The sequence below is a fragment of the Zymoseptoria tritici genome, chromosome 4 (genome assembly GCF_000219625.1).
Source record: "Zymoseptoria tritici IPO323 chromosome 4, whole genome shotgun sequence".
Lineage (NCBI taxonomy): Eukaryota > Fungi > Ascomycota > Dothideomycetes > Mycosphaerellales > Mycosphaerellaceae > Zymoseptoria > Zymoseptoria tritici.
This window is the reverse complement of record NC_018215.1, coordinates 379,256-403,990: the sequence shown is the minus strand read 5'-3', so window position 1 is coordinate 403,990 and position 24,735 is coordinate 379,256. Positions and strand designations below refer to the sequence as shown.

Sequence of the window (24,735 nt, the reverse complement as noted above, 5' to 3'; positions counted from 1 at the left end):
GCGAGAACCGTTGGAAAAACGTCACCGCTGTCTGGTTGCTTCTCTAGAGCTGCATGATGCATCACGTCAACGCAAGCTGCGAGCCGAGCATCCATCACCCGGCCGATGAACGACATGTGCTTCAATTGCCGGGACTCACTGACCCTCTGCCATCAAGACATCGAGCAGCAAGAGAATAAGCAGACAAGAACGCCGATTTCTGGACTGATGAGCAAAATCCGATCCAATTCCCAAACCCGAACTTCACCTCGAAGGAGAAAAGAATCTCCGCCGCCCGCTCACAATGGATCTCCCAAAAGTGCGTGCGCTAGCCTGGCGCAGGGAAGCTTCTTAGTTCGAGTTGGAGCAAACGCGGAACCTTTCGTCACAAGGAATAGATGAGAAAAGTGGCGTGGAGTCAGATGTGCGCGCTCCATCACAGACAAAGTAGTAGTACGCTGGGCAAGTACATTTCTTCTTAAGCATTTCTGTCTCCTCCCCCACCGCGCCATCACGCTCGATTCGCAGATCCTTCCGGCAAACTCACTGAAGCAGCGTCGACCATGAGGACCGAGACTGTCACGGACAGCCAGTCCGAGGGCTATGTGCCGACTGAGAAGTCAAAGGAGATAGGCCAATGGCGAGCCATGTGGGACGAAGTGAAGTACACTTTCACTACTCGCGACGGACTCATCGGCGACTACGACTATCAGTAATAAAGGACCAATCGACCTCTTAAAGAAATCACATTGCTCACATCCCTTCAGATATCTCTTCACGCCCAACATCTGGCCGCTCAACAAGCGTTACAAAGACCACGTGCCACCGTTCTTCTTCCCAGATGATCGCATTCCGTTGCTCTTGATCTTCATCCTCGGCGTGCAGCATGCCCTTACCAAAATCTCCGGCATCATCACCCCTATAGTGGCCATCTCGAGGGGTGCTTTCCATCTGGACGCTGAAACCACGGCGTATCTGGTTTCCGCCGGTTTCATCACGACGGCGGTCGCGAGCTTCGCGCAGATTACGAGGTCGAGGATTCGAGGAACGCCGTATTACTTCGGCACGGGTGTGCTGAGTGTCCTGGGTCCGACGTTCGATATCATTCCGATTGGTAAGCGCATCTGAGGATACTGCGAGTGGTGTTGGTTCAAAATGAGGGCTGACAGACATTCATCAGCTATTCAATACTCCGCAACACTGTATGCCAGCGGCGAGTGTCCGACAGGCGCAAACGGCACGAGACTTCCGTGTCCAGACGGCTATGGGAAGCTCATCGGCAGTGCTCTCGCGTCTGTCTGGGCTCAGCTCCTGATTTCATTCGTGCCACCTAAGACGTTGAAACGCATCTTTCCGTCCGTTGTGACTGGGAATCTACTCCTGGTGCTTGGAATCTACCTTGTCAGCTCTGCGGCTGCCTCGTGGGGAGGCGGCACCAGCTGTCTCAACGGAGAAGGAATCTACGCTCTCTGTCCCAATGTCAATGCGCCAAAGCCACTGCCATGGGGAGACAGTCGGCTCATCGGGATCGGTTTCTCGGTTTTCGTCACGATTCTGATCGTTGAGATGATTGGCAGCCCGCTGATGAAGAGCTGTGGAATCATCCTCGGGCTGGCAGTCGGTAGTGCGATCTCTGGTGCCCTCGGATACTGGTCAACAACACAGATCGATCAAGCACCTGTTGCGACATTCCTCTGGGTAACCACATTCAAGCTGAGAGTCGACGGCGCGCTGATCTTGCCATTGGTGTTCATGTTCATCTGCGAGGCCATGGTATGCATGCCTTGCATCATTGCGGCCAGCGAAGTCTCTGGCATTCCGACGGAAGGACTTCAGGCCAACCAGAGAATTCAAGGTGGCATCCTGTGTGATAGCGTTGGCACCATCTTCTCTTGCTTGGGTATGAGCCTGCCGATGGTATCGCATGCAGGTAACAATGGTGTCATTCTGGTGACGAGCAATGCTGTGGGTCTGCTCTCAGACGGACGATAAAGCAAGCCTTCAGCTGACGGATTATCGCAGAGCCGACGAGCAGGCTATTGTGCCTGCGTGATCCTCGTCATAATGGGTATGTGGTATACCAAGCAGAAGAGCGTATCAATGGACTGACACTCTCACAGGAATCTTCGGCAAATTTGGCGGTGTCTTCGCGGCCATGCCATCTACGGTCCTCGGTGCAATGCAGGTCTTTCTATACGCCACCATAGCCGTCTCCGGGCTCCGCATCCTCGCCACAATCGGCTGGAGTCGACGAGACCGATTCATCCTCTCTGCCTCGCTTGGCTTGGGCCTGATGGACATCTTGGTACCCGAGTGGTTCTCCGATGTTCTACCTCCTCAGCCAAACAACGAGCAACTGGATGGATTCCTTCGAGGCGTCAATCTTCTCGTCGAGACGCCCTTCATTCTGACCATGCTGACGGCGGTGCTGCTGAATGCCATTATGCCGAGAGATCGGAGTCACATGAAAGCTGGGTTACCGACGCTTGATCAAGGGTCATCGGGCAGTGACGGAAAGGTAGAGAGCAAGCGGAAAAGCTGATGGGGTAGTGAGACGCGCATTACGGCAAGCGACATGAGGAAGTTGCTGTATGATAGGAGCATCGAAGTAAGGTACTTTACCACTTCGGTTAAGCCACGTGACGCCGTGTCGATCTGGTGTCGTCAGTTAGCCCCGCTATCTCCGTGATGCCTTGTGATAATCCATCATCGTCACTTTCTCCAACCTCGATCCACTTCACCACAACGCTTCGTGGCAAGGATGTGGCTTCTCTCCTGCGACGGGCAGGGCGACAGCAACATCTTCGGCGGCAAGCAGTTATGGCTGCGACCCGGATCGAAGCATCTCCTCGGCCGCACATCTGCCAAAACCGACGGCCCAGAGCGCGTGCAGTACATTAACCACAAGAGCGTCTCGCGCAAGCATCTCCTCCTCAGCGTTGCAAACGTTCAACCTGGAGACGCCACTCGCCTGAACGCACGCCTCACTGTCACCGCCACGGACGCTTCGAAGACCGGTACCTACATCAATGGGGAAAAGTTGATTGGCGCATCGAAGACGCTCGAAGGCCAGAACTACACTATCAAGCTCGGATCGTGGGAGAGCACATTTCAGCTGGAATGGCGGCCGGTGGTTTTGAGCTTCTCGGGAGTCTCGAAGTCGGCTCAGGCGGCAGGGAAAGCTTTGGCAGAAGAGCGCGAGAAGCTGGAAGCAGCAGGCGTCAAGCTGTCAACACAATACATATCGAATACGACGACTCACGTTGTCGCGCAGAAGAGGAACACAGCTCTTGGTCTGCAAGGATTGGTTCAAGGCCGATGGCTGGTCGAGCCTACCTTCGTGGACGCTCTGGCGTCAGCTTGCACGCGGACAGGCAAGGATGACAATGGCGAGTCGTTGTCGCTGGAGGATGACTTCAAGACCAACTGGCCGGATGAGACGGAACACACCATCAGAGTCGGGAACGAACCTGTACCTCGTCCTGACGACTGGCTCAAGCCAAATCCAGCTCGATTGAACGTCTTCGAGAACTTCACATTCCTGTTCCTGTCACCCAAACAGCACGAGTTACTTCTACCCGCGATTTCGAGTGGCGGCGGGAAAGCCGTAGCGTTTCACTTCCAGCATGACACGACGACGAAGGACGAGGTGATTGACTTCGTGAAGGAGCTAGCAGGACAAAAGTCAGCGAGAAGCTTCGTGCTCAGTCAAGAAAATGGACCAGGCGGGATTGTTGTCGTTCGCGCTGATGAAAAGTCCGCTGGTCGCAACAACGATCTCATGGCAAGTATTGACCTTGCACTCGATCAGCGGTCAGTTGAGCAGAACGAACTCCTCGACGTGATCCTCAGCAACGACGCCAGCGTCTTGCGCAGACCACTCCGAGACAGCACACAAAGCGTCGCTGCAAGTCCTCGACCAGAAGGTGATCCAGCTGCATCGGCCGCAGCATCTCGCACCACGAGGCAACAAGGGCGAGCGTCAGTGGTCCCGGAGTCGCCCACAGCTACCATGCAGCCGCCTGATGGAACGGCGGAAGAGAATCGCAGTGCAGGTGCAGCAGAAGGTGCAGAGCCAGAGGTTCCGGTCGAGCAGATGACAGCGCTTCAAAGACTTCGCCTGCGCCAAGCGGAACGGAGCAGAGCCAAAACGAGGAAGCCTGCGAAATTGAACGCCTTTGATGAAAGCCAAGTTGTGCCTCCCTCTCCAGATTCGCCAGAGCCTGAATCTCAACCCACCCAACGAGGAGCCAGCAACACCCAGCGCTCTCTACGCGAGGCCGAGAAGTCTATGAGGATCGACTCGCAGCCCAAGGAACCTCAGCCGACCCAGCAGAATGCGCGAAAGCGAGCAGCGCCGGAGACGATTGATGACTTCCCTGATGAGACTAACGAGGAGATGATGGACCGACTTCTTCCGGGTCCTGCTGCCTTCAAGCGCCAGAAGACGGCAGCGTTGGCAAGAAATTCGTCCTCTGTCGAACCAAAGGAGAAAGCGGAAAAGGCCAAGAAAGGCAAAGAAGATCCGAAGGCGGCAGGGAAGAAAGGAGCAAAGCAGGAAACGGAACTTCAGCAGCAGATGAGAGCAGCGCGTGAGAAAGAAGATGCCGAACGCCGCAAGGATGAAGAGGCGTTGCGGGAAATGCAAGGCACCGACATCAGCAAGATCCCAATCGAGCACAAGATCGAGACCTTTGATCTACCCGTCCGTGCCCCTCGCGAAAGCACGGCAGCTACAGGTGAAGGCCGCGACGGCAGATGGAATCCAGCATGGGACGGTCGCGCCAACTTCAAGAAGTTCCGGCCAAAGAACGCACGTCAGAATGGCGAAGGAGCACAAGTACGGGCTCCCACGGTCACCATCACGCTCGAGGAGGTTCCTGGTCGAGGCCATGGGCTGGGAGATGAGTACTGGGTGCAACCGCAAGCCAGCAAGTCCAAGTCGAAGTCGCAATCGCAGTCGCAATCCCAGGCTGCAAGGAGTAGTGCAGCGGCAGCTGGAATTGAAGACGACGATCCGCTGACCATGCGTCGCCGTGTGCGGACAAGTCGCCAGCAGGACCAGGAGGCGGCGACGATCGAAGAGGATGGTTTTGAGGAGGCAGCAACCAGTCAGTCGACTCTGAGAGGTGACTCGAGCGGAGCGCGTCCGAGCTCTGGCGCGGCGGCAAAGAGGCCGGCGACTACGCAAGCTGGTGGTGCGCCACCGGCAAAGAAAGCACGGCAGACGACGGCAGCTCGGCCTCCGAGGCGGGAGGTGAGCGACGATGATGACCCGCTGGCGTTCAAGAGGAAGCGCAGGTGATCGTGGTCGGGCGTCAGCAAAGTTCTGTGTGTACCTTACCAACGACATCTTACGAAGTATGACATATCACGATGCGCATGAAATGAGCAGCTAGAACACGCGCTCGACCAATACGTTTCAATGATCCAGAAGAACTGGCTTCGTTATTCCAATAATCGTTCCAATAATCGTATCAAGCATCAATCATGAGGTACGTATAATCAAGGATTTCACCTCAAAGGATCTCCGCCTCGGTATCCTCCGTCTCATTCTTCACGTCGTCTTTCTCCTTGAGTGTCCTCGGCCCTGGCATCTGCGCCTGGAACTGATGCCAGCAATTCGGCGCTTGCAGCACATACGCCATCATGCTCACCCTGAATCGATTCCTATAATCCTTCGGACTAGTAATCGTCGGCTTATTCTTGCCTCGATCTTTGATCCAGCTCTCCAACTTCTTATCCCATGTGTACGTCCGGATGCAGTCAATGATTCCCACGACCAATTCTTTCGTGGTATCATCGAAGCCTGCCATGAGACTGTAATCCATGACATTTTGCTTGCAGAGCCAAAGCGTATCGTTGAAGATGCTGGCTTGAAGCAGCTTGCGAGATGCTTCGCGGACGAATAGAGGCGACTGGAAAATCGTTTCGACAAGGTTTTCATCCAGGAGGACTTCATCGGCTTGTCCGGTCGACTCAATCTTACGGTTGCGCATGCTGCCTTTGAGATCGAAACGACGGTTGGGGTTGCGCTCGTAGAAGAGGTTCTCCATGACGAGAAGGTAGTATGAGAAGTCCACGCCGGTGTTGGGATTGCGGATGTTGACTTGGAAGAGGCCAAACATCTTCGCGATAACGCTCGGTACGCCGTGGAATAGAGTATAGCTCATGAAGTTGAAGTAATCGGGAGCGAACTTGGTGAAGGCTTTGAGTTCGACTTCTTGCAAGCTTTTGATGATAAAGCGGTTGTCGAGCGTACGCAGGAAAAGGGATTTGGTCTTGCCGCCTTTGGAGTCGAATTTGATACAGCGGGACATGGACTCGATGAATCGATCGGCGACGTTGCACCTGCGCCGTAAAGCATCAAAAGACTCGGCGTAGAAGATCTTGCACGATGCTCGTACGCTATTATGCGTGAACGAGTACTTCATATGAGTCCCGGTATCGCTGAGGAGAGAAGCTTCAATGTCAGATCGGTGCTCATCCTCTTTAGAGGGAGGAGGATAGCCAGCGCTCGCCTGAGAAGGCGTGTGGGAATGGCCTTGCTTTGCCAGTGGTGCTCTGTTCGGGTGGTCTCGAAACTTTTCTGCCTTCTTACGGTAGTCTGCGCATGCGAGAGAAAGCGCAATCACGGAAGATGGCTCGTCCTCGCGCACAATGATGTCCGAATCAGCAAAGACGTGCTCATCGTTGCGGAGTGGGTACTCCAGATTCGCCCATCCGGATGCCGAGCGCTTCGACCAGAACTCGGCAAGATACTTGAACCATACATTCTTGCGATGTTCTGGAATGGTCAAGTCAGGCCCTAGCTCGGTAAGATCATGTCCAGACTGCGCAGGGGAAGTGAAGGAGGAGTTGGGATCGGACGTTGACGCAGAAGTTCCACGAGACCGGGAGGCAGTCGGTGCAATACCAGGCATATCAGATGCAGGCTCGATCTCCTCGACCTCGGTATCAGGCTGGGTAGCCTCGATGGCCTCTGCGTTTTGCTCCGTGACTGGCTCCTGAACCAGGCTGGACCCCATTGTAGCCGGTTCAGCGACGATCGAGGTATCCTCGGGCTGAGACTCCGTGACATGCTCCTCCATGACCCGTCTCGCTTGTTTGTCTTTCTGCGTGTCTTTCTCGCGTGCAGATTGCTCCAATGTCTTCTCCCCAACTGCATCGGTGGCGTTGCGGTACACCTCCACTTCAGGTCTGCTGCTTGCCAATGGGTTCGCCCTTGCCTGCCGACTCTTCATCGCTCGCTGCCTGCGCTCTTTCAGTCGTTCTTTTTCGAATTCCCGTGACAGCTGCTCAAAGTGCTTCGCCAGAGATGAGACGATGTTATGGGTGTCTTCTGTCTTGGCAGGCGTTGATCGTGGAATCAGAGAAGGAGTAGCTTTTCCAACCTTGCCTGCTAGTCGACCAGCGGCACCGCCCAATCTTTCTCGCAGGCCCTTGTCGGCAGGCGCTTTCTCTGCTACATCTCTTCCGACCGCCACCGCGTCGAGAGTGAGTTCGGGCTCATTCAGACGTGGCACATGACCAGGCTGCGACTGAGCGCGGAACAACGGCGGAGGCATTGGAGTAGGTTCCAATTTCTTGCGATCGACCGGTCTTGGTATCTTCGACTCCGGCACCTCGGGCTCACCTCCCTGCGCACGAGTGCTTCTGATCTGCTCGATGCGTTCGAGCAACCCAGAACTAAGCGGCTTGGGCTGCACAGCGAAAGGCTCGTCGTGGCACGTCTCGTCAGCGCTTTTCGAAAACGGAGACATGTCACCGTGAACCGGACTGCCGTTGATGGATGCATCTGGAGAGCGTGAAGGTACTGCTAGGTCAAGATGCTTCACATCTTCACGCTCCGACACATGCTCAGCATCTTTGCGAGGTGTCTGCCCGGTCAGGCGATCATTGGTCAATGTCATTTCGGAATCGTTACTGGTCACAGCACGGAGTGATTTGCCGTCATCTGTCGAAGCTTTGTGCTCTTCGACAATGGACAGCAGCACATCGTCAGCCTTTTCCGACAAGATCTCATCGTGCGTCCTCCGGCGACGAACCGAGCCCTTCGTGGGTGTCGTATCTCCTCCGTCTTCGGTGTCGCTATCGCCACTAGCGACGCTACTAGGAGCAGGTTGAGATTGTTCAAACATGTTCTTCAATTGAATGCTCGCGAGTTTGCGAATGTCCGTCTCCGAAGGAAAGTAGTTCTGCTCAAAATCGTTGAAAGATTCGTCCCATGCGAGAGCTTTCTCATCCATGAATCGCAGTGCGCGATTGAGAGGTAGAAGTTCATAGTACCGAGAACGGGCGTACTTCTGTCGTAGCTTTTGCATGAGCTCATCGTGATCGTCGTCCGCTCTTTTTCGCAGTTCGTGCAAATAGTCCAGAGCTTCAGCGCCTTTCTTCTCATCCAAAGTGTCGACGTTGATTGAATCAAGTCGTTTCTTGATGGAGTCGGTGAAGGCTCTGAGCCGTGTCTCCAATTGCAGATATTGATCATTCTTGACTTCGAGATCCGCCTCTACCTTCCAAGTCACCCTTCCTCGCGGCACAACGACGTCGTAGATATCGATTGCGTCATACTGGAATCGCACGACCATATCTTGGAAGCCAAAGCACCTCAGGAACTGCTTGTGAATATCGTGCTTGCACAGACCTGCTCTCGGATGGAGTGGACTGCTCCAGAAGCTGAGCTCCAGGTATTTTGCGAACGAATACTTCCAAGTGTGGTCCGACATGGGCGTAACGGTGGTCTCCTGCCTACAGACACGGCAAGTCGACCACATGAGAATGGTGTTGGCATAGCCACGCATCTTCGCCGGCTGGCGTTGAATAGATGCTGTGAGCTGACCATATCCGTGCACGTACTGACGGAAGTGATCGCACATCTTCTTGCTGCAGCTTTTACACGCAGAATTGGCTGAGAGGCAGAGGTCTTCCACGTATTGTCCTAGTGTCATATCCTCGTCGTTGTCGGCATCCGCTCGAGTCCAGCTGGTGTAGAATCCCATGCCCAGCAGATCGGGACCAGAACATGGGGCTGAAGTGATGCTGGAGACAACAGAAAATAGGACTACAATCTGCTGATGCGAAAATGGGTCAAAAGGATTGACTTCGCCGCTGACGAATGTTTCCCATTGTCGTTCGTGGTTCTGAAATGTGAATGTGACCTTTTCGAGTTGAGCATCGTGCACGGCGTGTAGATATTCGCGGACTGCCTTGGGCTGGTCCTTGGACGCTGGGACGTTAACCATATCAGGCCTCACAAGTTCGAAGTGTCGGTGGATCGCCTGGTCGTCGTCCTCGTTATCACCATCTTCATCGGCAGCTGCGTATTGGTCCCTCAGCATGGAGAACGTCGCAAGTTTGCGCTCCAAGTCGCGAAGCTGAGTCAAGAGATATGGTTGCATGAAGTGGACAAAAGGTGAAGCGGACAGGACACGCTGGCGAATCTCCTTTTCCAGCTGTTCGTACTTGAACTTCTTGCCATTGGAAGGGAGTGACGGCGCGAATGCCTGCTCGTTCGAGGGGTCCAGGTCGTCGTGGGCTCCTATCTGTGCTTCCGCCGTGCGCGGAATCGACACAAACTCATCCCGCATGAGGTAGTTCTCCAATTTGAGGTTGTATGCGACATAGCACATGAACTCGGCAATGCGTTTGATGCAGCGCAGGGTCTTCGTGTCGCCGCCTCTCAGCACAATGGTACAGCCCAGATCAGGGTCGCACCCAGAAAGGTAGATGTAGTTCTTTCGTACGCCATCCGAGACGTATGTCTTGACCTCAAAGCTCTCGCATTGTCCGAGATGTGACGGGTCGATGCCAAGCTTGTCGATGGATTTGATCATTACGGTCTGCGTGACTCGAGCCACCGCTGCCAACACAGACTCCTTGATGTTGTATGCGACTGTGATGCCGGCTTTCTCGAGCATATGTATGGCCAGGCCGGAAATATTCTTCTGAACGAGCAGTACCTGTGGACGAAGGGCGGCAATTCGGCCGACGAGGTTCTCCAGATACTCTTGCTCTTGAGCGATCACGGGCTCAAGACTCATGAAGTGCGCCTCGTGCCTAGCGTACTCGATTGCAAATGTGACAATAACGATTCGGGGATTGCTGATGGACCTTGCCATGCTCTTGAGCGCGACATTCTTGCTGAAGACCACACCCGAAACATAGCTGGTGTCACCAGGTCTGCCACCCGGGACCTTCTTAAGTTTGATGTAATGTCGAATGTCCATGTCATCGCCCGCCTGGACATCCGGCTCGACATCGTCCGTGCACTGCATCAATATCGGCATCAAAGCCCGTTGCCAGATTGCTGGCGAAGAGATCCCAGCATCGCGGAGAAGTTGTCCGAGTAACTTCTTGACATGGTCGAAACTTGCAGGGTAGAGCTCCACATCGTCGCGCCCGCGGTCATGCAATGCGTGCAGTGCAGTACTGCAGACTACCTTGGCGTGGGATGGTTCAATGATGGGTGCCGTCGGACTTGAATCGGTGGTACCAGCTTCCATAGTCGTCAAAAGAATATTGCTCTTGGCATGCCTGGGAGATGGTCTGTTAAAATGCACCGAAGCATTGCTGAGATTGCGAGTTCTGGATGACTTCGGTCTGTGGGAAAGGACGTGGTCTTCCTTGATACCGCGGGAAGTCGATGGCGCCCCACTTCTTTCTCCAAATCTAGATCTGCCCTTCCTCATGCCCAGCAAGCTACTGAAGCCCAGTTTTTCCCGATCTCCGAGGGAAGCAGCGTTCGCATCAGCGACAGTACCCATTATACTTGGATTTTCGTCATCATCTGACCCGTCGTCCGAGAGAAACGCCGCAAGATCAGGATCGATGATGTTGTCGTTGTGAAAAGTCGGCAATTTCTGATTCTTGTCTGGATCACCAACCCAATCTTGATAAAAGGGGCCTCGCTCATCGAGACTAGGACGGTACCCGCGAGCTAACTGATGGCGGGATTGGCGCCGCCGATGACTGGAGGATCTGGGACGTCTGCTCAGAGAGGCAAGTGAGTGGGACGATGCAGGTCTCGCCAAGGCAGGGTGGCTGTCGAACTCCAAGACTGCGGACCGACGTTTTGCTTCGCGATTACGGCGAGAGACTGGGATACCTATGTAGGGAGTAGTAACTTCTGCATCTGTCCGGCTGAACGCGGCTCCGTCGAAATGCGATGTCACATCGTCTGTTCCTTCGGTGATCGCGTGTGTGATAGGACTGCGGGTGTAGTCATCGCCTCCGTCATCCGAGAACACAGTGGAGTCATCGTCACTTCCAAAAATCATACCCTCGCACGGATTGCACAATCGAATCGTGCCTGCTTGACCAAATGGCCGTCCAGCGACCAGCGATGTGCATTTCGCATCGAAGATTTGACCACAAGTTCGGCAGTGATGCTTGCGCCGGAACGCCGAGAAGCCTTGGCCGCAGGAGAAGCAAACCTTTGCGTTGTCATCCTTCATCCAGAATTCCTTGCTGAGAACACGGCTTTTCAGATGAGCTGATACGCTCTGCACCTTGGCCGGCCTAGGAGGCGGCTTCAGTGTCGTCCGTCGACGCTGAAGCGCTGAGTTCAAATTGGGTGAGGGCTCCAACGCTCCTTGCTTGTTGATGAACTGCGAGCTATGTGTGGACTGGGCGTCGCCTCCATCCGTGGTGGATGACGCTCTTGATGGTTCGAAGTTTGGTAAATGTGAAGGACCAATCTTGACCATTGGAGGCCTTTGCGGGTCCTGCGATGTCCTGTCGTTCGTGGAAACTTTTTGCAGCTTGTGAGCAGGCTCTGAGCCCAACGTTCCTGACGGATCCGGACGTGGAGCTTGAAGTTCATCAGCAGAGTCAGAATCGTCTATAGCGCTATCCAGATCCTTAGCAACACGACCGGCCTTTGGCTGATCATCTACGGGTACTTCGTGATGCGACAGAACTCGAGCGAGAGCTTCAGTCGCAGTCTCACTCCGGTCGTTGTCTCGCCACGCACTTCGGGCCTTTTCCACGTCCTCCCGCGTGACGGCATCCACAGGATGTTTAAGCGACTTCTCAGCCGTCAACTCTTCTGTCGGACGTTCTTGTGATCCGCCTGACTCGAATGGAGGTACCTGTCCATCGAACGAGTGTATCTTAGGGGAACTGGAGCGACCTTCTGAATGCTCTCCATTATTGACACGACCACGGATCGCTGGCGACACCGGAACACTCAAGCTTGACGAGGATTCGCCGGTCGGCCTCTTGATCGTCAATGCAGCACCTGGTCGAATCGGCACAGGCGAGGGTGACTTCAAGGAATCGGCGTCGATAGACTGCCCCGATGTACTTCCTTTGGACGCTGTCCGTGCGTGCTTCACCGGTGTTCCGCCTCCCACGGTCAAGCGAAGACGATTATACAGCCCACTGACACCATTACTAACAAGCTCTTTCGCTCCGGCACGCCCACTTTCTCCATCGAAGTCGTGGAAGGACGTCAGCCCATCTGCTCGCGAGGCAGTGCTGTGTATTTCGTCCAGAGCTTGTGCGCGGACGTCCTTGTCTATTCCAGCTCGTGAATTTATGGAAGCCAGTGAGCCCCGTCGTGGTTTACCGCCTAAGAACGGTAGGAAATGGCTTGACGCGGGCGAGGAGTTGTCTGGAGCCATGATTGATGGCCTCGGTGGAATGATGAGGTTGCAGTCATGGCTTGTGAAGGCGATTGATCGAGCGGGGTTGACAAGTGATGTCTATGCGATTGAACCCACCTCTTGGGAAGTCCGTCGTCTCCCAATCGTCATGCTCGTTTGGGGAGGTATGATGTATCCTAGCGCACGCTCGTTATGTGCCCGTCCCGCCGATTGGTCTAATGCGGCGGCCCGCGCCGGATCGTCACTTCCGTCGGCGCGCGAGTGAAGTGCGTGGAAACAACGCGACCTTCTCTCTGCGATATCATTACTACTGAGCTTGACGACGACAACATGCACCACAGCTTCGATTGATCGGCATCACCATAGCGAAATTCGCTTTGCAGCTTTTCGAGAGACTGACGTTCACCGAATCGGAAATGCGCTGCATACGACATCACGGCTGGCACGATGGCGCGACGGCCACTTAACCCATGGATCGCAGACTTTGTCAAAAATGAGATTGAGGCGGTCCTTGCCTGGGCGGATAGGAAGAAGGTCAAAAGCTTCGTCAAGGTGAGCGAAATCATGCTGCTATGAATTGCCAAATCATGCTGACATAGCATTTGCAGCTCGAGAATGATGGCCGATTCAGTGACGATGGAAGCAACTTCAGAAATGCCGTGTCTTCGCTTGAGCCTGAGAAAGACCAACTTCAACTGATCAAGGTATTTGCATACCTCTCACTGAGTGAGATGAGTCAGGCTACCTACTGACAATCGCAGGTCCTAGCCGCAGGGAATACCGTGAATGCGGTCCTCTCGGACGGGCAGACTTGCATCAAGGCTCGCTTGTCTGACAATGCTGTTGAGATATTTGAATCAGCCTTGGACGATGGCGAGCAGCTCGATCTCGAAGTCACCGGAGACGTTATCAGGCTCAAGTCCTTCACCATTGTCACTACCGCATTTGGTTCAGAAGAGGACTACATTCAACTCACAGTGGAGGACATTGACTATTGTCACCACCTGCGTAAACTCGTCGGTGATCCGGTCTCAGTTGAGAAGGATCCTCGGATTCGGCCTCTCATCGATCGGGTCATCAAGTCTCTCGTTCCCGCCGACCCGATTGAAGAATGGGACGCCGACCAGGAGAGTATTCATTCTCAGGTGGAAAGCCCTGGGATAGGTAGTCAGGCTTCAATCAACGTTCCGAGGAGCTCTCCGCCCATGGAGCCAGAGACACAGCTGCAAGGAATTGAGACCAGTGTGCGTTCCAGTCAGCACATCCAAGATTCGGCGGCATCGAGAAGATCGGCACTCAGGTTGCAGAAGCGATCGGCAGCAGAAGCAGGGCTTGAGAACGACGGTTTCGAGATGCAGTCCGGTGTCAACCTCGACCGACCCGTGATAGCTCTACGCAAGCCGGATACCAAAATCGGTGCGAAGCTGCTTGGTCTGCTGGGAAGTAAATGTGCCGAGCCTGAGACGGTCGCGGAGACTCCAGCAAGATTTGTGCCACATTCTAACCAGGAGCGGTACGCGCAGCTGCACGTCGTGCCCGAGACATTCGTGGAAACGCCGCGCGGAAAAGGTGATTTCGATCGAACGGAGCAAGTCGACCCCCCTTCGAGCCCACCAGTCCATGTCATAAACGGCTCTATCGACACTGGCGTCAATTCTTTGGGACAGGCGCAGAGTGGAACTTCTTCTGAAGTGTGCCATACAACGCGACCAAAGATCGCCTACGGACGCCGGAAAATCCCAGCAAACCAGAAGAAATTACTTGACCTTGCTTCTTCATGGCTGCCATCGCTTCCTGGCCAAACCTTCCCGAAGCCGAATGTGCCGATCGAAATACTCAAAAAATGGAATGCGACGCCGGCCGTCCCTCGTGTGGCAACTCCCAGAAAGATGGTTGCTACAAGATCTCGCTCAGGATCTGCTACGCCGACAGAGGAGGCCTCACATGGCCCAAGTCTGCCGCAATCAGCAGAGCAGGCATTCGAAGAGGACGAAGATGATGACGAAGATGAGGCCCAGGATGAGGACGATGACGACGACATTCCCGCATCACAATGGCCTTCTTCCGCGCCCGAAAATCCGAGTGCTCCCCCCGTCAGCTCATTGGGAGATGTCATACACGACGACCTTTCTGTCAGTCCTTCAAAGACGCCGAACCTACCGCCGGACAGCTCATTGGGAAGTCTCGTTGTCAGTCCTCCAAAGGCCGCACCAGTCAATAGGGCTCATCCCAAGGCTCCAGCGGACTTACGCAACCGCTTACCTGTGCGGCCAAATGTGCCGCTGCCTTCGGGGCCATCATTCCCGCCATCGAGAGGCGGGGAGGATCAAACGGTGCGCCCACATGCTTCGTTGTCGCAACGGTCGATTCCCACCGGTCCGCGCAATCCGTCTCACTATCGTGGTGACTTCTCCCCAAGCGGGCATCCGTACCACGAGCCACGAAGAAGCGAATCGCTACACTCCCAGCACTCTCAACGTGGAATTGGAGCAGCTCCTCGGGAGGCTCACGCATATCGTCCGACATTCGGCTCATCCCGCCCGGTATCTGCTGCTTCTTCACATGAAGCATCATTGGCTCTCGCAGAAGCCTCTCCGATGGCCATTCGAATATCGCCACAGCACTCCGTCGGCAAATCGCCAAAGTCTGTGGGGCAGTCGCCTCGAAAAACCAAGATGAGTTCTCAGGTCACCCGAGAACAACCACATTCCCAGGCGTCGCCGAGTGCCATTCAAGCGTCATCCCAGCGCTCAGTGGACCGGTCGATACAGTCAGCGGCGAAGGTGGGACGCGTGCCAACAGCCGAAGCTCACTCCGAAGCTGACAAGCGGCCACCTTTCGAAAAGTCGCTGGGACATATAGGTCTTGCGGCTTCAGCACGGTCAGCATCGCAATCATCTCCGACAGCTAGCCGAGGCTCGCTCCAACAGTCACCCTCGAAGGTCATTGCAGCGCCACCTCAAATGCGACCCACCCATGAACAGCCATCGCAGCCTCAGTCTCGATCGAGCTCAAGTGTGGCATCACCCTTGCGCACTTCACTTCAACCTTCGACCTCTCAGCTTGGGCATCGCTATGCTCCAGACCGACATCCTGCAGACCTTTCAAATCGTCCTGCGGCCGAGAGGCAGATCCGTCTTGCTCCAGGATCCGAACAGCAGAGATCGAATGTCAAGTCCGCAAATGGACAATCATTTGAACGCGCTTCAAACACTCAGCATAGCTCGCAGTCTTCTGATGGTCCGTCGCAGATACCAGCGACTCGTCCGACGCCTCAGTCGAATAAACGGGCTAGACTGGCTGTTCCACAAACGACAATGACGAAGACGCCAGATCAACAAGCAAACACACAACAAGCGCTGAACCAAGCAGGCCGTCGAACAACTTCAGGTCGTCTTGCACCAAAAGCCGATGCCCAATCTCCAACAACATCACAGCAGGGAGCAAAACGGTCAGCGCAGCCAGCGAGACAGAGCAGTTCGCCTGTCGAAGCACGCCATCCTGGCCCGCTTGAAAGCTCAAGTCGCCCCTTTGCGGCACGAAGAGATGGTTCTGCGTCACATTCAGATCAAAGGTCCCCTTCAGCGCCGGCAAATTGCATGCCACGCAAACAACCGAACCCAACCCCTACGACGCTCCCCTCGATAGGTGCTGTGGATCCGCAAGTCCTTCACCGACGCCAACGACAAGCACATCGCGAGATTCACGCGCTACCAGCCAAGCCAGCAATTTCCGCCGCGGACCGGTCCAACAGTACGACTCCCTTTTCCAGACTTCCAGCGGCCTCTGCGTCCTCGTCGTCGGCGGTTCCACACCCAGCTGCTGACGCTCCCAATAGGACTTCATCCACCAAAGAGCACATACACCGCCGCCGTACAGGTCTTACGGGAGTCAGTGGCTCGCCCGCGAATCAACAGCGACTTGCAAAGGCAACAGATGGAGCGTATGGAACAGAGGAAGCGAAGCGAGGGAGCTCTAGAGCGACAGCGGCAAAGTCAAATCTCGGGTCGAGTGTGGCCAGCAGGCGACCGGGCTTCCCGTCGGTATTGAGAATCAGCGAGGGTGAACGAAATGATGCAGACTCGAACGCCGACGAGATGAGAGACCGGATGAAGGAATTTTACGAGTGTTATCGACGGCTCGCGCCGGGGGGAGCATTTGCAGTCAGAGCACAAGCTAACGGCGCGATGAAGGGTGGCAGGACACAAGCACGGCGGCGCAGAGTGGACGTTCTACAGTGGAATGTTTGATGCCAAGAGGCACTGAAATGCCACAGGAACAAAGCACTTTCCAAATTGACTATTTACAGATCATCACCATGCTCCAATGTCTGACGATACAGCACTACTGAATGGCCTGGTAGACGGCAGCCTCACAAGCACCCCATTGTCCCATGACCTGAGCATCGCCAAACGGCATGATTTGCGACCCGATGAAGCCTGCCACGCCCTTCTCGCGATCGCAGTACCAGAAGAGGTTGGCGATACCAGCCCACCACGCCGTGTTGGCGCCTCGGCCGGTTGGTCCAGGGGCGATTGTGAGGAAGAAAGACAGGCCCCAGCCCTGCGGTGGATTGCCCTGGAAGATGTCAGGATCAGCAAGGATGCAGGAAAGAAAGCGTCAATCCTGGTGAGACTTCTTGGCTACTTTCGAACTGCACTTTGCTTACCTCTTGCGGATACATCTCGGGCATTGCGTTGGTCTGTTCGCTCTTGGCCGCGGGAATTCCTACAAAAGACATATGGATTAGCATTACTTATCAAGCCGGTCGATTTCCAGCGGATTTCACTGACCGGCTCGTGCGAAATCCGGATGTTGCTCGATTTGGTTCTTCCACCTAAGATCCGGGCAAGTACGTCAGCGGATGTCGTGGATGATTGATCATTGTAGCGACAAGTTTCGAGTCACAGCTCTACGCCTGCCGCCTTCGGGTGCCACATACATCGCCTCGACGGTCTCAGGCTTCAAGATTTGCTTGCCGGTCTTCTTGTGGGTACCATTGTTCAACAGAGCCGCCAGAATCTGGACATACTCCCTGGGCTTCGCATACGCTCCCGCGCCACCGGAGTTGAAGATGCGCTTCTTCTCTTCGTCGGTTTGCGCCAGCAGTGGCTCACGGTACATGTGGTCGCGCTCCTCCGAGGCTTGGGATCCTGGCCAGCGTTGAGACATGTAGGCGAGGTTCTTCTTCATCTCCGGCGTGGGTAGCATGTTGATCGCGGAGATTCCCAAAGGTTGACAGATGTTCTTCTGGATCCAGTCGTTCAATGTCGTCTTGGTGGCGCGCTCAAGGACAATTCCGGCCCAGTCGATGTCTGTACAAGGTCAGAGAGGACGAGAACAAAGTGACTGAATTTGCCGCTTACTTATACCGTACTCCCAGGTCTCGCCTGGCTGGTTGACGAGTGGCATCCGGAGGATGTCACCGATATCTGCGTGGAACACGTCGTATCCGACCGGACGGCCATGGTCACGGAGCTTCGGGTTAAAGACTATTCGCCTTATCAGTCTCACGAATCACGGATCGGAAGCTCGATCAACTCACATTCGTACCCAAATCCAGCAGTATGGCTCAACAACATTCTCAGCGTGATGTCGTTCTTCTTGTCCACCAAACTTCCATCAGCCTGCAAGACCTTGACCTTCTCCAACTCAGGACAGAGTTGATAGACTTGCTTGTGATCATCGAGGCTGAGGATACCCTGCTCTACCGCTTGCATGCAGGCGATGGTCGCCAGCAGCTTGGTGCAGGACGCGATCCAGAACACAGTGTCAAGCGTCATGGGCTTGTCGGTATTGAGGCCGAGCTGGAAGTATGCGTCAGTCATTCTACCGTTGGTCCTGCCAATCGCTTTAAACATACCTTTCCCGACGCTGCAGCAGCGATCTCATCTCCATTCCTGTCCACAGCCACGAAGACGAGTCCAGGCACACCGGTATCCTTGTTGCCAGTACAAGAATCAAGCGACTGCTGCACGGCGTCTTGAGCTTTCTGGTTGACCATGATGAACTATGCAATTTCCGTGGTTTGAAAACGCGATCTCTTTGTTTCGGATAGACTGTTACAGATGCAAGAGAGATGGTCACACACGCTGTGTTTATGTCCATTGACGATCTGACGTCCCTGACTGCCCCTCCCCCGCAGTAACCCCGCGCTGGGCCTGCCCAGATTTAGCTAACGGCTACGCTGCCCTCCAGTGAGAGGACCTCCTTTGAACCGGTGAGAACATTCCAAGTGCTCTGCTGAGCGGCTAGAAGTAGCCTGTGACTAATGCAAAGGGTTCGTGGGTCGGCATAGCAAGGCTGCGAGGGATATGCAAGGCTGATGACCTCTCCGAGGCCATCTATCTTCGGCCGCTTCGACTCCAAACCGACCTAGCCGTATCATATCGTTAGGAAGCACCGTAAGCTTCAAGGTCTTGTGAGACGCTCATCAATGTGGTTCCTCCTTCTTACTTGAAACACTGATCCCACTTCCCGCCGTTCCTGGCAAACGCCAATCCCTCCACGAACTTGCCTAGCTTACACCGTCCTAGGCGATCTGCTTCACACATGGCTAGCGGCACCACGCGATCATTGACAATGACCCTCACGAGCTCCTCCTTCTCTCCCTTGCACTGCATCTTTTCAAAGTAGACCCTCGCTCCGAATGGGACCGTCCACGCCGCACTATACCCTCCTGCACCACCAGCTTCGACAACGGTCGTATTCGGCAAGGGAGCCGTGGTGGAAGTATTGTACAACCCCAAGGCCGAGTAGATGGCGGTCATATCATTGTCATGGCTAAAGTCCGCGTACAACTCCCTTCCGAGCGGGAACGTCGCCATGTTGTCGTCAAGAGTGTGGTTGGTAGACGTGTGGTCCTGCACGGGTTTGCTTGTCATCCGAGCGATCAGTTCGTTCACGAAACCAACTCCTTGAGTGGGACCGAGAGGGTTGCCGTGCGAGTAGCCATAGTGCTTGTTCAGCGACTCGTAGTAGTTGTATTGATGCCATTCACTTTCTGTGAAGAGGTCGCAGAATGGAGAAATTTGCCCTCCAGGAGAGGCGACAGTGGAGAAAGGGCAGAGGTCCATCATGTAGACGACATCGGTAAGTATGAGATTTGCTCCGCCGAGATCGTTGTTGAGACGCTTTTGGATGGGAGGAACGAAAATGTTCGACCAGGTCTTTTGCGCATTGGCGGCGATGGTGCTGTCCGGCCCATCTTCGAAGGCGGTGCAAAGGTCGTGATTGAGAGTGTTGTTGGAGCCCGAGGCCTCGGAGATGACGACCATGGGGTAGGGATAGGTAGAGTCTCCATTGGGCTTGCTCGAGCGATCGGCTGTTTTGGCAGCATGGAATCCTTGAGTCCAGTTCTGAGCAGACTCGACAACGCGAGCTTCGGAGGCTGAGCGGATGAAAGGTGTGCACTTAGAAGCGAGATGTTGGTAGCGCTGGTAGTAATTTGTACCCGAGTTGATCATCTGCTGTTCGCCGAAGAGCGTGAGCTGGTCGGCTCCCAGTGTGTACTCATAGTCCTTGAGGAACGCGTAGTTTCCTGGGTAAGACTTTGCGGTGGCGTGCACCTTTTGGACGGTCGCGTTGTACGCCTTCGACTTGGAAGCAGTAGGATCTCTTGCGCCGTGACGGGAGAGCACTTGAGCGAAGCTGATCTCACATTTGGGCGGGACTTGGTTGGGAATACTCGACTCTACGCTGAACCACGGACTGTATTGTCCCCAGAAGTGTGAGATTCTTGGCTGGCATTGGTAGCCATTCTGAACAGAATCGCAACTACGACCACCATACGTTGGCGGAGAAGCCGAAGACCTGGACGACAATCAGTATGAGCTCGTCTGTCAAGTATTAAGTCGATTGACATACCCAGAAACAAGCAAAACCGCCACAAAGCCCAATGCTAAAACCATGATGCCCAGCAGACCAACTCTCTTGAGCTTCTCTAATCGAGAGGAAGTCCGCAGTAAAGAAGACTCCCTCTCGCGACCCAGTCGCTCATACTTGTACCTCCGCCGATCTCCATCCTTCTTTCCCGGAGTCATTATCAAGTCCCGAAAGTGCATCTATCTGGTAAGCTCATGCAAGTCGCAACAAGCACGCACTTGAAGCTCCGGCTATTCACGTCTTGATGTGCCTATTGTAGCGGCTCCACCAGCGCGCGGATTAGGGACCGCGTGCGTCTGACCATTGGGTCACGGCTGATGGCCTGTCTTCAAGCGAGATGCCGGGTTGAATAATTGTGGGTGCGAGGGAGTCCGAGGTGAAGTCGGGAGTTGTTTGGCTACCGCCAAGCTGAAGCAACAACCAGTGAAATCGGCAAGGGAGACCACGTTCCCTTCGAGATCCAAGCTTGAGGGAACAATGATGAAACTTCCTCTCCACCATTCCATAACAAAGACAGATACAGGCTGTCAGTACAAGAGCCATGATGTAGCGTTCGTAAAGAGATTACGATACACACTGCAGAAAGCGGGTAGATTGTGTCATTGACATTTCACCTCAATTCGTTAAAGGTAATCTCTGAACAATAGAACCTGCAGGCCGACAACATAAAAGAGAACGCCAGCCAGCTACCCGTAGGCACTCGCGCAACCGTTCCTCGGTTGAGTCTAAAACAACAAAAAAAGAGACTGGGTCTTCGTCTCAGTCCATGGACTGTATCCTCAACACTCCATCAACGCCGGCATTAGCCTTAATCAACAACAATCGTGAATCCATGAGGGGCAGTCTATGCCGTCGGCAAGCTTGGGTACTTGACATCCTCCTGTGTACCGGCGGCGGCGGCGGCGGCGGCAGCGGCAGCTGCAGCCTCCTGCTGGTTGGCTTCGTTGATGGCGCCCCGCAGCTTCTCCGCGACCATCTTTGCGGTCTCGGCGGTCTTCATGTCCATGTCGACCGCTTGGTCTTCGGTTGATGCCTCGCCGTTGTCGTAGTCGCCGACCTTGAGTCGCTCTCCGACCCACTTCCGCAATGCCTCGATGAGACGGATGTTCTCGACCCACTCCTCCTGACGCTTGTCGTCGACTTCGGACGTAGCAGCTGGGGTCGATGCGGATGAGTCGGCGTGTTCGTTACGGAGAGCTGGGTCAATGCTACTGTCACCCTTGCTCTCTGGACGCTTCACGTCGGACTGCTTTGGAGTGCGGTTGCCAGCATCTTCCGCATCCGCCATCTCGGTGTCTTGCGACTCGCTGGCGGGAGCTTGACGTTGCAGGCGGCCACCGCTGTATCGTCGACCGTCGAGGCCTTCGAATCCGGAAGAGAGACCAGATGCTGGTGCAGACGTTGTGGTGGGGTAGTTGGAGCCAATGTCGGACATGCCGGTGACGGCGGGTAGGCTTGGGTACATGTGGCCACCGGAACTGCCGAATGACGCTCTGCTGTGGCTGCTCATTGGGGAGTGGCTAGAGCTGTACGAGGAGACGGATGCGGGAGTCAAGGCTGGGGTATCCAGAGCGGAGGCGGAAGCGGGAACACCTTGCATGGAGCTGGAGCTCATGCCGCCGAGACTGCCGAGTCCACCACTGCTGAGGTGGTTTTGGAAGCTGGGAGGGCTGTTGCTGGACCGATATCCACCGTGGCCGAGACCGAACTCGCCAGTGAATTGTGCGTGGAGACCAGGTTGTTGAATGCCAGCTGCAGCAGCGTGGCTGCCACTCTCGTAGCCCTTGCTGGTCTCGTAGACCGTTGCTTGCAGCTGCTCGAGGAAGCGGTCGATGTCTTGGAGGTCGCCCTTGGTACGGGCGTTGGGAAGTGGGAGAGAGTAGCCTCCAGTGGCAACACCACCTTGTCCACCGCCTCCGTTCATGCCGCCGTGGTTAAATGACTCAAGGAGGCTCGCAGCGTTGAAGTTGCCGCCGGTGTATCCGCTGTTGTTGTATCCAGTGTTGTAGCCGGTGCCAGATTGGACGGGAAGAGGCAGCGCATTGCCTTGGAGTCTGTGACCGACGTCGTAGTAGCTGCTAGGATCAATCGCACGACGCTTGATGTCGCCGAGGAAGTCGTTGAGCGCCTCGATAGCACGACGGCGGGTGTCCATGGACTGTATGTCGGCCATGGCAGAGCTGTTGGGGTAGCTGACGGAGCCGTATCCAGCGTATTGACCGTTGCCAGCGGTTTGGGCGTAGCCTCCAGCCCCGGCGCCATTGGCCATGCTCGGCTGGTAGCTCGGGTATGGGTTGCTCATGGAGTTGTCGTGGCCGTTGGTGTAGTAGGATGCTGTAGAGAAGGTTAGCAGAGTTGATGCGTATACGCGGATGCGGACTCACGCTTGCCATTCTGTTGTCCGATGCCTGCGCTGGCACCTCTTCCATTTTGTCCCTGATGCGGCGAGTTCATCAACACGCTGTCATCGGCGTGTGTCTTGACATGCTTCTTCAGATCCTGCGGTCTCTTGAAGGCCTTGCCGCAAAAGTCGCACTTGTGTGGTTTGAGCGGGACATGTACGCGGATGTGGGAGGTGATGTGGTCGCGTTTGACGGTGGTGGTTCGGCAGGCTCCCCACTGGCAGGTGAGGTTGAGGTTGTTGGTGCTCTTGCGACCGACGTGACGCTCGCAGACGTGGTCATAGAGGGCTTCGGCGTTGTCGCATCGCTCTCCGCAACCTTGCCATTGGCATGTGAGGTTGTCGATGGTCGAGGTGGAGTGCGACGGTGCCTGCACGGGAGGTGAGGGCTGATGCGCGGCGGCCTGCGTGGCTGCTTGCACGGCCTGCGCGACCGTCTGTGGTGTTGAGGGATCCATCAAGCTATCGTAAGAGGATGATGGGGTTGAAAAGGTGCTTGGCGTCGCCAAGGGCTCTCTCTATGGTGATCGTAGGAGATGAGCTTGCGGTTGTGTCGATTGGGTTGGTTTTGGAACCAATTCGAGAGACAACCGATTTTGGAAAGGGCGAGAATAAGAAGCAATCAGCTAAACGGCACACCGGTTGGTGACGAGCGACTGTGCTGGTGTACTGAGTGGTATTGTCACAACCCTCAACTTCAGGTTCGGATAGGCAGCAAGACAACAAGGGGAGCAAAGAGAAGAAAGTCTGGGCATTTTCGAAGTTGCGGGGGCAAGGCATAAGAAGTAACCGCCCGCTACCACGACAGGTGAGGGTCGCGCCTTCTCCTCGTAGCGGAATCCGCGCCTTCCTCAGCTTGGCGCACCCGTTAGTGTCTTGGACGCCGAAGTTCCGCTCTCAGCTCGGATTGACCAATCATATGCCGACCGTCTTTGTCCTTTCTTCCTCCAACTTGCAGTATTATTGTACATTCGTCTTTGCTGGAGGCGGCTGAACATATCCGAGTGTCGAACCGACTGCCTATTCTGGTAGGGAGACCTTCTCTCCCTGTTTTGTTGTTCTCTTGCCGGAATGATTACCTTGGCAGATCATACCCCTCTCAAGTGTCAGATATACATCGCGACTCTAGCACGTCGCAGGAAAATGGCAGTTTCCTCTCCAGTTGTTCAGCAGCTTCGCCTTGCGAAGATTGGCATGTACCGCACGGGAGAAGGCAAGATTTATTCCACCCTGACGGCGCCGCGGAGTCTTGTTATCAATCCAGAGTCGGCCATTCTTTAGACTATGATCCTAGTCTCATCGCAAACTTGGCAGTCTCGGCAGGAGGCTCGGCTGCAAATTAAGAGGCCAAAATGGTCAGACGGGTCGGACAGCTTACGCCACCGGCGGAGCTCAAAGGCTGGGCTTTTCTTTGCCCAGGCTCCGCTCTTGGGTCCTCCGCTCCCATACCTCGCGAAGGGCGTCATCGTCTGCACGTTTTCCTGCCCTCCCCATCCGAGTTGCACTGCCGCGCCGCGCGTCATTAAGGCGGAGGCACGTGCAACGACTGAGCATTCAGCCTGCTGGTCTATTACTCCGTGCTCGCAGAGACTCAGATACTCTTCGCCCGAACGTACGACGAAGAAAACAGCATGCATTCTTGTGAAGCCTGCGAACCCTGAAGCTTTGCCACTTCTATGTGTATATACGATGCACAGAACCAACGCGCTGCGGATATTTCAAGATCGCTCATACATGCCTTCACTGTTCTCATACCACCATGAGACAACGAGACATCTGGGTAGAGCGGTGATCGATAGAAGACGTTTTCCTGCATGGCCCATCCACCCATGCTGAGACGCGTGCTAGCGTGAAGTGTTTCGA

The 24,735-nt window shown here is 55.0% G+C and overlaps 6 protein-coding genes across 6 annotated transcripts; 2 read left to right on the top strand and 4 right to left on the bottom strand.

The window, feature by feature from the left end:
• Positions 1-626: 626 nt before the first annotated feature.
• Positions 627-2,521, top strand: MYCGRDRAFT_70670 (uncharacterized protein; the record flags this gene model as incomplete). The annotated part of the gene is made up of 5 exons (XM_003853529.1): positions 627-691; positions 747-1,093; positions 1,160-1,944; positions 2,002-2,047; positions 2,100-2,521. 5 exons carry the CDS (start codon positions 627-629, stop codon positions 2,519-2,521), a joined length of 1,665 nt encoding a protein of 554 aa, XP_003853577.1.
• Positions 2,522-5,498: 2,977 nt separating this feature from the next.
• Positions 5,499-11,687, bottom strand: MYCGRDRAFT_41102 (uncharacterized protein; the record flags this gene model as incomplete). The annotated part of the gene is made up of 1 exon (XM_003852783.1): positions 5,499-11,687. One exon carries the CDS (start codon positions 11,685-11,687, stop codon positions 5,499-5,501), a length of 6,189 nt encoding a protein of 2,062 aa, XP_003852831.1.
• A 1,347-nt stretch (positions 11,688-13,034) lies between these two features.
• MYCGRDRAFT_92284 (uncharacterized protein) lies at positions 13,035-15,786 on the top strand (the record flags this gene model as incomplete). Its single annotated transcript, XM_003853530.1, has 5 exons — positions 13,035-13,139; positions 13,196-13,291; positions 13,349-15,231; positions 15,302-15,370; positions 15,687-15,786. The coding sequence occupies 5 exons, from the start codon at positions 13,035-13,037 to the stop codon at positions 15,784-15,786; spliced, it is 2,253 nt and encodes a 750-aa protein (XP_003853578.1).
• Positions 15,787-16,862: 1,076 nt separating this feature from the next.
• On the bottom strand, positions 16,863-18,642 carry MYCGRDRAFT_57559 (uncharacterized protein; the record flags this gene model as incomplete). Its single annotated transcript, XM_003852782.1, has 7 exons — positions 16,863-17,165; positions 17,257-17,315; positions 17,381-17,424; positions 17,530-17,902; positions 17,954-18,079; positions 18,133-18,394; positions 18,451-18,642. The coding sequence occupies 7 exons, from the start codon at positions 18,589-18,591 to the stop codon at positions 16,932-16,934; spliced, it is 1,239 nt and encodes a 412-aa protein (XP_003852830.1).
• A 397-nt stretch (positions 18,643-19,039) lies between these two features.
• MYCGRDRAFT_70665 (uncharacterized protein) lies at positions 19,040-20,791 on the bottom strand (the record flags this gene model as incomplete). Its single annotated transcript, XM_003852781.1, has 2 exons — positions 19,040-20,399; positions 20,454-20,791. The coding sequence occupies 2 exons, from the start codon at positions 20,648-20,650 to the stop codon at positions 19,040-19,042; spliced, it is 1,557 nt and encodes a 518-aa protein (XP_003852829.1).
• Positions 20,792-21,315: 524 nt separating this feature from the next.
• MYCGRDRAFT_40797 (uncharacterized protein) lies at positions 21,316-23,330 on the bottom strand (the record flags this gene model as incomplete). Its single annotated transcript, XM_003852780.1, has 2 exons — positions 21,316-22,805; positions 22,856-23,330. 2 exons carry the CDS (start codon positions 23,328-23,330, stop codon positions 21,316-21,318), a joined length of 1,965 nt encoding a protein of 654 aa, XP_003852828.1.
• Between the last annotated feature and the right edge of the window lie 1,405 nt (positions 23,331-24,735).